Source organism: Calliphora vicina, chromosome 3 (assembly GCF_958450345.1).
Source record: "Calliphora vicina chromosome 3, idCalVici1.1, whole genome shotgun sequence".
Taxonomy (NCBI): domain Eukaryota; kingdom Metazoa; phylum Arthropoda; class Insecta; order Diptera; family Calliphoridae; genus Calliphora; species Calliphora vicina.
This window is the reverse complement of record NC_088782.1, coordinates 70,213,401-70,225,908: the sequence shown is the minus strand read 5'-3', so window position 1 is coordinate 70,225,908 and position 12,508 is coordinate 70,213,401. Positions and strand designations below refer to the sequence as shown.

At 29.7% G+C, this 12,508-nt stretch overlaps 1 protein-coding gene across 2 annotated transcripts in view; it reads left to right on the top strand.

Annotated features, from left to right (window-relative positions):
* LOC135953129 (uncharacterized) overlaps nt 1-12,508 on the top strand; it is an 80,293-nt gene that overhangs the window by 50,761 nt on the left and 17,024 nt on the right. For both annotated transcript variants that reach the window (XM_065502819.1, XM_065502818.1), the window contains exon 3: nt 1,352-1,479. In XM_065502819.1, coding sequence (XP_065358891.1) covers nt 1,352-1,479 — 128 coding nt within the window. The remainder of the gene's footprint in view (nt 1-1,351; nt 1,480-12,508) is intronic.

The following is a 12,508-nucleotide window of genomic DNA, read 5'->3' as shown; positions in this document are numbered from 1 at the left end:
ACTTATTCTACATTACTGCATTAAAATCTCAATTTCTAAAAAAGTGGACTTAGAGCCTTTGCATGTTAAGCCAGCGATATGAATTATTGATGATCGGACATAGAAACATCATCAGAGACGTGCCAGTTCGTTATGGCATATGATAGGATATTGCTAGAAATGTGAGATCTAGAACCTCCTGTCTAATAATATTCCGTATCGCTAAAAGATCTCCAAGTAGGAATTCTGAAACAGGTAAATAGGTTAGATTATTCCTGATAAAAAGTGCAGCTCTGGGCCTCGTCGTACTTGAATTGTAAATTAGCTTACCATTGTCACAATGGAGTCCTTTAATTTATTTATTAAATAAATAAATCTCTTATATCTCTATTACCCCTGAGTTGATCCACGGTTCCTGTATAAAAAAAATTGTCCAAGAAGTGTTTGGTGAACCTACGGCATAGCAGTTCAGAGGCTGTCTTGGCGTGATGTAGGTTCAACTGCAGGCACTTCAAGTTCCTCTTGGCCTTACTTTTGCGTTTCGGGCTTGGTGCTTGTACCAGAACAGGAAGGTCAGTCTGTTTGCATTGTAGTACACTTGCTGTCCTCCTTGCTAGACACTACTTGTCCTGGTCTGCTACTCAATTTTGCCCTCGTGGGTGGGTCATTCGCTTAAGAGAAAAAATATAGTTGTTCATGTTTACTGTAACCATTTCAACATTGTTTCAAGTTTATTAACAATATTATAGTTACAGTAACTATTTACAAGATTGTAGTAACCATAATATGATTAATTTACGATTCACATGATTGTATCAACCATATATATGGTTACAGTAAACAAATATATGTTTGTGACAACCATATTTATGATGAATAATTTTATCATAATACGTTGTTCTCATATTATGATATCCATAAGCCGAGAGCAACATAATATGGTAAGTCCTTTATCATATAAATGGTTGTCACAAACATATACTTGTTTACTGTAACCATATATATGGTCGATACAATCATGTGAATCGTAAATTAATCATATTATGGTTACTACAATCATGTAAATAGTTACTGTAACTATAATATTGTTAAAAAAAACTTGTAACAATGTTGAAATGGTTACAGTAAACATGCACAACCATATTTTTTCTCTGCGTATAGTATTAAATTTATCAAGTTTTTCAACCAAATATTTTGTTTCTATGACAGTATTTTTAAGTAAATATGTTTATAGCATTCATTCATTCATTCTGCAGTAATTTATTATACTGATGAAAATAAATCCTTCTATGTACTATAAAAGATGTTAAATATTCTTAAATATTTGCTTAACTTTTAAAATTTTCCATTTACTTATGTATTTTATTTCCAGATTCTTCGTGATGCCCAGACCTTGTCAGAACGGATGAATCATCGCGGTGCTTGCGCCTGTGATAATGACACTGGCGATGGCGCTGGTGTTATGGCTTCTATACCCCATGGATTATATGCCAAAGCATTGTAAGTACAAACATGCAATGCAATGAATTGAATTGAATATTTCGAAATAAATAAATAAATATTGATCAAACTTAATATAATTTACATACATGCACTCTTATATGTACCCATGAAGGCGGTACGAACGAATATTCGCAAAACATTTTCTATTTTGAATATTTATTATAAATGCATTTATTAAAATGAAAAAAAATAAAAAAAAGAATATTCTTTTGTGTATTTGTTTTTGTTGGCACATTATCAAAACACGAGTCTTATAGGTACATATTTTGTTGAAATTTAAAAAATAAAAAAAAATAAAAACATTTAAAATCACATACTTTTTAATATGTACTATAAATTTACTAATAAATCGATGTGAATGAAAACAAAACAAAATTAATACAATTTATTGTATATGAAGTGTATTTTTAAAATAATTTAATATTTGCCAACAATATAAATAACATTAAAAAGTAATAAATACAATTTGTTAGATTTAATGCACCAGAGAATTTAACTATACTTTGCGTAGTTTCAGTTAAACACGTAGCACTTTTGCCTTACGTAGTTTCGGAAATATTTTCAAATAACTCCACAGGAAAAACTGTGGTAAATCCACAACTAGTTCTAGAACTCATGCTGAACTCATTATAATTTATATTTGCGACCAATTGTCACCTTCAGAACTGGTTCTAAAGAAATGTAACACAGCTAGCACACGTTATTTGGAACTAGTTCTTTTATCAGTGATTTTTGTCACGCATGGAACTAGTTTCAAGAACCATATAAACACTTATAGAATTATACCTTAAAATACATAATATCGAATCCTATTGAAATGATTTTGGAGAGAGATTCTCATTGCAATCGTTCTAGAACTAATTATTTAAGAACAAGTTTTGAAATTTTTCCTGGGTATTTATTATTTTGATAACACGATGCAACACGAAAAAAATAATCACATACGCACACCACTAGGTGGTAAAAGACCAAAAAAGTCATGCCCAAAGTCATGCACTTTTTTATGGGCCCCCAAAGATTTGGGGTCTCGGTGTCATTTTTGCAATGCAAAAAAATAAAATATTTTCAGGCTCATATCTTGCAAACAGTTCGGAATTTTTATTTACTCTCTGAGTCAAAGTTGTAGCCCTTGTCATAAAGAACAAAAATTGTACACATAAAATCAAAAAAAAATTCATCTTCAAGATTAAAATCGCAAAAAAACTTTAAAAATTTGTATTTTTTTACCTTTTTTCCCCTGTTCAGGTCCATGGGTAGCAAACCGTTCAAAATTCAAGGAAACAATCAAATACACTAATGTACCTAAGATCTCAATAAACAACTTTCTAGAACATTTGAACTTCCTAGGAATGATTCTTAAAACCGTTTAGTTAGGTCAATATAAGTTAGTAAGAAAAAACTAAAAGAATTAAGCCATAAACTATTAAATTATTATAAACTAACGCATACTTTTAGGCAGCTGTGCCGAATATTATATACCCTTCACCAAATTATACTTTAAAATAATATTTTTAGGTAAACAAAATTTTTTCCAAAGTTGTTTTTTTAATTTTTTGGACAAATTTTTTTTCGAATTGTTATTTAAAATTTTAAAAAACAATTTTTTATTTTGGTGAAAATAAAATTTCAACTTGCTATGGTCTTATATACGTCGTTGCAAAGGTCTTTGAAATATCTATCATTAGATATCCATATAGGTAAAGAATAGGTCAAAAATCGAGGTTGTCCTGGTTTTTTCCTCATATCTCAGCCATTTGTGGACCGATTTTGCTGATTTTAAAGAGGAAACTTCTCAAAAGCATGTGTGACTATTGAAGATTTGGATCCGAAGATATCTAGGGTCTTCAGAAAATTGATTTCAACAGACAGGCGGACAGACAGACATGGCATGGAAAATTATATTGTGGAAATTACAAACGGAATGTCGAACTTATATACATATACCCTTCTCACGAAGGTGAAGGGTATAAAAAAGTGCATGACTTTGGGCAAAACTTTAGACACGGGTCTTTTTTTTTGGTCTTTTATCACGTAGTGGTGTCCGTATATGGTTATATTTCCATGACTCAAAAAATTACACACAGTGTTATTTTTCAAAATACTGTAGACTTATTCAAAATTTTACATAATAATAGAACTTTAAATCGTATTGTCAATCAAAATAAGATCGCTTTCTATGCATCTTCCCAGTCTCTAAAATTAAGTTCGTTGTGTTAAATTGGTGTTCTAGTACTATCTCCACTATAATGCAATTTAATGAATACAAAATGTAGGTTCCTAATAAAATACAATAGTTAAAATTTAAAATTCCTTGATTTTCTATTTAAAGTGTCAAGTTTTAGTTCAGTTACACAACTACTTGTCTAAAAGGAAATGTCTGACATAGATAGATCACCTTTCCAAAATCATTTAAACTTCCTGTTTGTGCTAAATATCCAAATAATCAAAATCAGCTATTTTCAACTATAAATTCGTATACATACAAACATTTTATCTTAGTTTGACTTTCACATAAAGTTCAACTAACTAATTAAAAATTGAGGACAGACAATCAAGTCAAGTGATGTTACAAAATAAAGTACATATACCTTGTATTTGTCTACATCTGTTAGACAAATACGACTCGATCGTTGCTAATTTAGCATTGCAATTATTTCTATTTGTGTTGTTTTTATTTTCTCTATAATTTATTTCTATTTAAGTTACTCGCATATTGATACTAATTATACCTGCAATTTCTCTTCATTCCAGTTTATTAGAGGTTTAAATAGGTTGCTTGGTCGTCGTCGTCTACAAGTTCATATTTATACAGTTTGTATTCGTCGACCTTGAAAATTATTATTATTTCATTTCATATTGAATTGTGCTAATTTAGTTTATTATTTATGGCTAAATACTATTTATTAAATGCAATTTCAATGCACTATTTATTAAGTATTTTGTGGAGCAAATAGTAAATATTTATTAACTTTTTAGATATATTAAATTTTGCATTGAAATTTTCACACGTTTGTAAAATAATTCGCATCTACTATACATACATGTACTTGAGACAGAAATTTGAGAGAAAGAATTCACTTTTAAACTTCTTAGGAATTTAATTTATTTCCTTTTTTAATAACCCACACACTTTCGAAAATTGTGTGGAACCTGTTTCTGGTTAATGCATTTAATAAAATGTTAAATTATTTAAATTAAGTTAATTTTACATTATAATGGAATTTTTTTTAGGGGTATACAGAAAACAATCTTGTTTTTTATACGTAGTTACATATGTGTAATAAAATTGAAAATTAAGGGAATTTCGTGATAAAACTTGTCTTGGTTCTTATGAAATCGGTTCAAATAAAAAGTTAAATAAATGTTTTTTTTTAGTCATCGATTAAAATGTAGATTTACATAGAACTTCATCCATCGCCCCCATTTTAAAAAGTTATTCTTTCTTTACTACTGACTCAATTATTGGAGATATACAGTGACAATATATACTTTTATATATGCTTTTCACTCTCGCATTGGTTTAGGTTTCTCGAAGTTGGATTGGCCATATGCATTCGTTTTGGTTATAATTTATAACCTATAATTTGACACATGGTGGAGTACCAAACAAAACTCAATTTTATTTAATTGGTTTAGACCATATAGAAAATATACATAAAGCGGAAACACTCCTGTCAAAGACCTAACTCAGTTGTCAAAAACCTAAGTGGTATTAGTAAAAAAACTATCTGAAAATAAAAACAACACTCATTTGGGTAATTTTTTTGTTTGAGTTTTTTTCTAGTTTCTCTATGGTTTAGACCATAAAACTTAGGAGTTTAGTTCGAGAGTTCCGACTTACTTATGAAGGAATAGATCGATTGACAGTTCTTGGTCGATGATCTTTCCAGTCATAATCCGTAATTTGTGATGGCTTCTTGTCTCGTACTAGGCCTCCTACAAAAAAAATACGGACTTAAAATTATACCACGAAGGAAGCTTTGTCAGATGCGGTTATAAGGGAATATTTCTTGATTTCTTAATTTGTTTAAATTTAATAAATAATTCAAAATAAAATTTCTGTTATGATTAAAATACCGTTACCGAAATAAGCCAAATGAGCTTTTCCGTTTTGAATCAGTAGCTAACCTTGGAATAAATATATATATAATTTAATGTTGTAGGGGTAAATATTAACAACGATCCCTATTAATTGTACGAGAAATACGGAAAATACATATAAAAAAATCATTTTATTTTTCAACGTAGTCTCCTTTGAGCTCTATACACTTTGTCCAAAGTTTCTACAATTTTATTATACCTTCCAAAAGATTAGATTTGTCGAGGTCGTGTAAATAGAAATTTTGTTTGTGATATGATTTCATCTCTTTCCGCCGAGCCATTTCTTCAGGTTTGGAAACAAGAAATAGTCACTCGGGCCTATATCCGGAGAATACGACGGAGCAATTCTTTGCCTAATAGCGGTAGTTTTTTTTCTCAAATCCTCATTAAATCGACCCAATAAGTTGGCATAATATTCGCCATTGATTGTTATACCCTTTTGAAGGTAGTAAATGTGGATTATACCTCAAAAAACGATCACCATGACTTTATTGGCTGACAAACCCACCTTGGATTCCTTTGGTTGTTGTTGCATTTAAACCACTGAGCCATGTGAGATGGCTATGGCTTCCACAATCTCTCGCACTTTCAATGTCCAATCGGCCAACACCACATAGTGAATTTTTTCAATTGTTTCGGGTAAAAGTAACTCGTTACCGTTTTTATGTATCTTTGCGTAGTAGTGATTTTAGTTCTCTAATTGTTGTCTTATTTATACCATATAATGTGTTCCAAATACTTACAAAAAGTACGCAGACATTTCAATAAAGTGTTTACAATATAACTGTGTTTTTACAGTTGGGGCCCGATATTTACATTTACAATTATTTGAGGTTATTGTGGTATATTCAACTTACACCACTACATTACTTTGTTATATGTATTATGATCTGTGCAAAAATTCAAAGTGGGGTACCTTCGATATATAAAATTTTTAAACACGTTCCATTTTTTTGTTTCCCATCCGATTTCAAAGATTTTTATATTTTTGGAAAACGCTCGGCTTGAAAGTTTGTGTCTTATAATTTCCGAATTATAGGCGTTTGAAAATTGAAATTTGAAAATATGTTTTTGTTAGTAAAGAACGTAACCACTAAATAAAATATATTTGAATTCTCTTATTTATTTCAAAAACTTATTTTACTTTGGATGATTCAAAACAAAAAAAAATTGTTTTTTTTATTTGATGCTGTTTGATCTTACAAAACACTTGTAAGAGTAAACACGTCAAACAAATTTTGCTAAAAAAAAGTGGTTACGCTTTTTTGAGCAAATATTTGCCATGTGTGACCGTACCTTAATACAACTAAATTACCAATAATATACAGAAAATTTCAGAGACTAAAAAAAAACGATTTTCAAAAATTGAACAGCAACCACTTTTACGCTGATGGCCTCATTTATCTTTCTACTTTTTACGTTTATATCCCTCCATTATCGTCTAATAAACAAATCATAAATAAACACATATTTATTTGGAAACGTTTTTCTCTTTATTTATATTTTTCATGACAAAAAGCTATAAAATATTTTTGTCTGTTAATTATCCAATATGTGCCATTTATTTGCTGTAATAATCATGTAATAATACAATATTATCTTAGAAATGAGCTTAATAAATTCACAAAAATCAGTGTTTAATATAAGTTGCTATCATTTTTAAACAATACAGTGCACTCGCGATAATATGAACACCACAATATATGAAGACTTTTTACTTCCATTTTATCTATCTACACAGATTTGAAATCAAAATCAACAGGGTAGTGACTAAATTCTAATTCAACTGCTTAATAATTTTTTTTTTAGCTGTTGATGGGAATTAGATGCCATTTGCAAATATTCTTATTGTCAGAGTTATATCGTGGGATCATTTTTTGGAAGATCTTAACCCTCTATCTCTACTCTTTAGGGGTCAATTTGACCCTTTTTTCGAGAAAATAAAAAAAATCCTTTAAAAAAGGACATTTAAGGATTAAAATATTCTACCAAAATGTTTGCCGGAAAATTTCAGTGGGGGTCACCAAAGATACCAAAGTTGTAAATAACGCTGACAATAAGAATTCTCTCAGAAATTAACTTACAACAATTTTTTCAGTTAGTATAATGCACCCTTCGATCAAAAAATTAAAACTTAGACCCACTGTAAAAAAAATCAGACCAGCTGGACTATAAGTTTAATCTACAAAAATGATCTACTCAATATGTCCTAACAGAATTATAGGGTCGCTATTATGTTCCAATCAAAAAGTCTCAATTTGTTGGACAGTGAAATTTTTTAAACGTGTATTTTGAAGTCTCTCAGCGGGAGCTAGGTTTTGATTTTAGTCCATAGTTTCCTTTGGTAATTTTCTTAGAATTTAGTGTAGATTCCGATTTAGCTATACGCCTGTCACGTTTTTTCACGCCCAAAACAAATTGACCCACCCTAATATATAAAATAGTTTTTAAAATTAATTTGTTATGTTAGTTAACCTGTTAACAAAAATAATTAAAATAGTGAAATTAAGTGGAGAATAATCAAATATTGCAAAAAAAATAATCATATAACCTTTTTTAAAATACATTCCCGTTTTAATTCAGGTTCAAGCACGCAATTAGTTGTCATGCAAATACAATTAAATATAATTAATGAATCACGGCTTGATTTAATAAAGATAATTCCGAAACCAGAAATATGTACATTAGTGTGCCACAAAAAAAATTTTTGGATGTTCCCAACTAAACTGAAAGTTTAAGATATCGTGTTTCATTATCCTGGCGCACAGTGGATACAATCGCAAAAAAAAAGTGGAATCTTTACCACTTTGTACTCCGATCATAGAGGATTACATAGGCTTTAAGAAAACTATATTTGTGACCACCCTGTTAGAATACAAGGTGAGATACCAAAGTTCCAAAGTTTGCCACCTCGGGTTAGGAAAACTTTGTTACTTGTAACTTCTTTAACTTAGAATATTTTTTAAAAAATCACTATTGTCGGCTATTGCCAGATGTAGGATGTAGTCTTTTTTGAAGCCAGTTCTTACTAAATATGTCAAAATATTATACATTTTTTCAAACATCTTTAAGCTCAATTTTTGTCTTTGATTATTAAGCCAAATTTTTTACTTTGATTATTTTTCACGACTATGCGAATTGAGATATAGCAAAAAAAATATTATTTTATTTCCACTTCCCACTTGCTTTACACTGTAAAGTTTACAGCAACGCACATTGGTATGAGAATAAAAAAGAGGGAAATAAATCTGTAACTTCTAAACCCTTACTCCGATTTGAATGAAATTTCACATGCGCAAAGAGGAAGTGTAGTCGAGTTTAAGTTTTGAATTTGTACCTCATGACCCCACCAGGGGTTCCCAAAGTATGACACTTCGGGTATGTTCAATTTTTAAATGATCCTATTTCTTCGTTTGTGTTCCGATTTAAAAATTTACACATACGGAATCTCCTCGTCGAGCACTACATAAAACCTCGTCGTAGCTATCAATTATCTCTTATGGCTTAGGAGATATTCGCATTTGAAAATTTAATTTTCAACATTTTTACCCACCTCACACCAGTTTTTTGGTGACCGCGGTTCCAAATATTCTCCGATTTTATCCATTTTTCTTTTATAGGATTAACAATAGATCTATATATCAAATATAGAAAGAAGTCCACGACTGAGTCCAAAGTTACATGCATTTGAATATAAAAAAATTAAAAAAGGCGATTTTTCGCAATTTTTTGGGATAAAAGTACTTTTATTCTTTTTAAGTTATCTAAAAATTTTCTAAGAGGATGTATAATGAATTTGTACTTTTTGAAAATCTAACTCTACGCCAAATATTTTAAATGAAAAAAAACATTTGTAATTTCTGATACCGACGGGATCAGGTCCATTCAAAAAATGCCTATTTTTTATGTAAACTTCAAGTTTAGGGCAAAAATTTTCAAATCGCATACTCGATATCAAAAAATAGTAACCTATTTTAGATGGCCCAATAAGTTCTTAATTATTTTGTAAAGGGTTCCGATAACCCCGCCCAAAAAACGAAAAAATCCCATTTTTGTGATTTTTCAAGATTTTTTTGGGAATTTCGGGATACTTGATTACAAATTTCAAAATTTGTTTTTATTTTTCCATTTTAAATAGAAAAGTCTACATAACTGTGAAATTTCATTAAAAAATATTCATAAATAAAAATTTTATTTCAATTTGAATAATTTGTATCTATGCAAAATTCAATAAAAAGCATTTTTTGTCATATTTTTCAAAAAAGTATTCCATGATCCTAATTTATTTGACACGTAAAAAACATAAGACATGTTATATATCAATGGATAGAGAATTTTATCTACTTTTCAACAAGAGCTTGCCAAATCATTGGGAGCTACTTAATCAGCTATTTCAAAACGTTTTCATGCAGCAGAATACATCCAAAAGCAGGGATATTGGGTACCTTACGAATTGAAGCTGAGCGACCTTGAAAAACGATTTTATATGTCCGACATGTGAATCAATAATTGCTATGAAAAATGGATCCATTACGATAACCCGAAGCGTAAGAGATCTTATGTATATTCTCTGTATTTGATGGGCTGCTGAAATCTGACCAGACCATCACAGATAACCTGTACCGAATGCAACTGATTTAAAACGAGCTTGGCCGAAAAATGCGCAAAATATGTGGCCATTAATGAAACCATAATATTCCATCATGACAACGCTCGGCCACATGCTGCAATACCTGTTAAAAAATATTTAGAATGAAGTGGTTGGGATGTTTTGACTCGCCCGCTTTATAGTCCAGACCGTGTCTCACTACTATTTGTTTCGATCGATGTAGAAGCGTCTCTCTAAGATACGCTTCACTTTGGAACAGAGTATCTGAAATGGGCTTAATTCGTTCTTGGCCTCAAAAGATGATAATTTCTTTTGGCTCAGAATATCATCGTACGTGACATTTGTACGCCTATATAGTGGAATAGATTTTGCAAAAATAAGAGTATCTGAAAAATAATTTGGTCTTTATGTTCCATTCAGAGGGTACTATATTTTAAAATAATAAAAAGTTCTTTCGAAATATTGTTGTCCAAAATATTGAGCGAAATAAGGGTATATCGTACGTGACATAAAACGGAAGTCATTTCGAGGTACATGTATAAATATGCGAAAATTTTCGAATCGTGAGAGGCGTTATGTTTTCTTTTAATTTCTTACACTAAACGAAATATTTTTCCTTTACAATCCGTTATATTTAAATAAAAACAATCTTTGGATGATTTTATAATAAATAAAATTTAATATCGTACGTGACATACTGTACGTGACAGATTTTTCTCTTATAATAAAACAATATTGTTACGTTTTAACCTTTTCAAAACGCTGGTTTATTTCCTTTAAATAAACCGGATACTTTTGATTGCAAATAAAAGCCGTTTAGTAGTTTAAAAATTGTAACAACTCTTTATTTATTCAAAATGTACAACAACCACAGAATTAAATAGCCACTCAATGTTTTTTTATACACGTTTATAAATTCTCAGAAATACAGACACAATTTATAATGTACACGAATTTACTTGAAAAAAACACAACACACTTTAAGGCACTTAGTTGATGTTTATTCGAAAAGCGTCTCTGATAACCTCACTCACGACTGCAACCTCTGCCACTATTTATAACACTGCATTACCATCTAGAAATCTCTTTCAAAGTTCGAATATTCTAGATCATACGCCATCTGTGGTGTACTTTCTACAATGTTCTTTAACTGAATATTCGAATACAGCGTTGCCAACTTACGATCAAATCAACTGAAAGCTTTTATTTAACAATGCCCACAGATATGTTACAGTCTGCCATTACAGCACTGTTATTTGAAAGCATTATGCTACTTTTAAATCAGCCCTTAAAATCGTTATATTTGAATTCAAGTACAATTTCGTAACAATATATATTCTGTAAATATACATATGTATACAAAAACTAAAAAAATTAATAGAAAATATATGTACATTCGGTTTCAATAAACAATTTGACAATAGCAAAAAAACAATCAGAGTCAAATTCATTTCATACTATATGCTAATTGCGAGCTTAGTTTTAACCGCAATTTTAGCCTAAATCATGCCAATTGAATTAAAAAATTAAATATAGTCAGTTTAAATTATTATTATGCCAATAAAGTGTTGTAATATTACACATAGTAATATTTTAGTGTTTACTCCTATTCAAATCATCTTGAAAAAAAATTTTGATGGGTTTTTGGGTTTTCGGTCGTAGTAGTCATTCTCGTTGAATTGTCCATATGTTGCCAGAAATATGGTTAAAGGTTATAGCTAACAATGGCCAATACTTTGAATAAATTTATATTGTACAAATGTTTCAAAATAAAAGCTAAAAAATTTAAAAATTGGCGCATTTTTAATTCATATACCCAATATAAATAAATAAAAAATTGAAGTCTTAAAAAACTCCAATTAAGGTAGATTTGATTTCAAATAAAACAAGTCAGTCTTGGTAATATTTAAAAAATTTAAACAATATTTTGTTTTAATAAACTGTGAAAAATTAAGTTCAAAATTCTTTCGCATTTACTTGACAACTAATGAAATTTTCATTAATCATTTCATGTAATCTTTCAAAATTCTAAGGAATTTTTTGAAATTGATACAATTTATGATTAAATTACTTCCTTATTAGCATGTAAATGCCTGAATTGATTAAAAAAAACAATCACTTTAATAATATGTATAGTTAATTTTTATAATTGTTAAGTAACAAGTTCAAGGAACCAAACCACCATCTGTAAAAACGTGAGTTAGTAGTCTGCCGGGTTTTTAATTCAGCTTTATTTAAAAGCGATAAGAAATGCTTTTCACACACTCACAATCTGAAATACTACTTTCCAACGTATTAAATGGTAATTAATGAAAC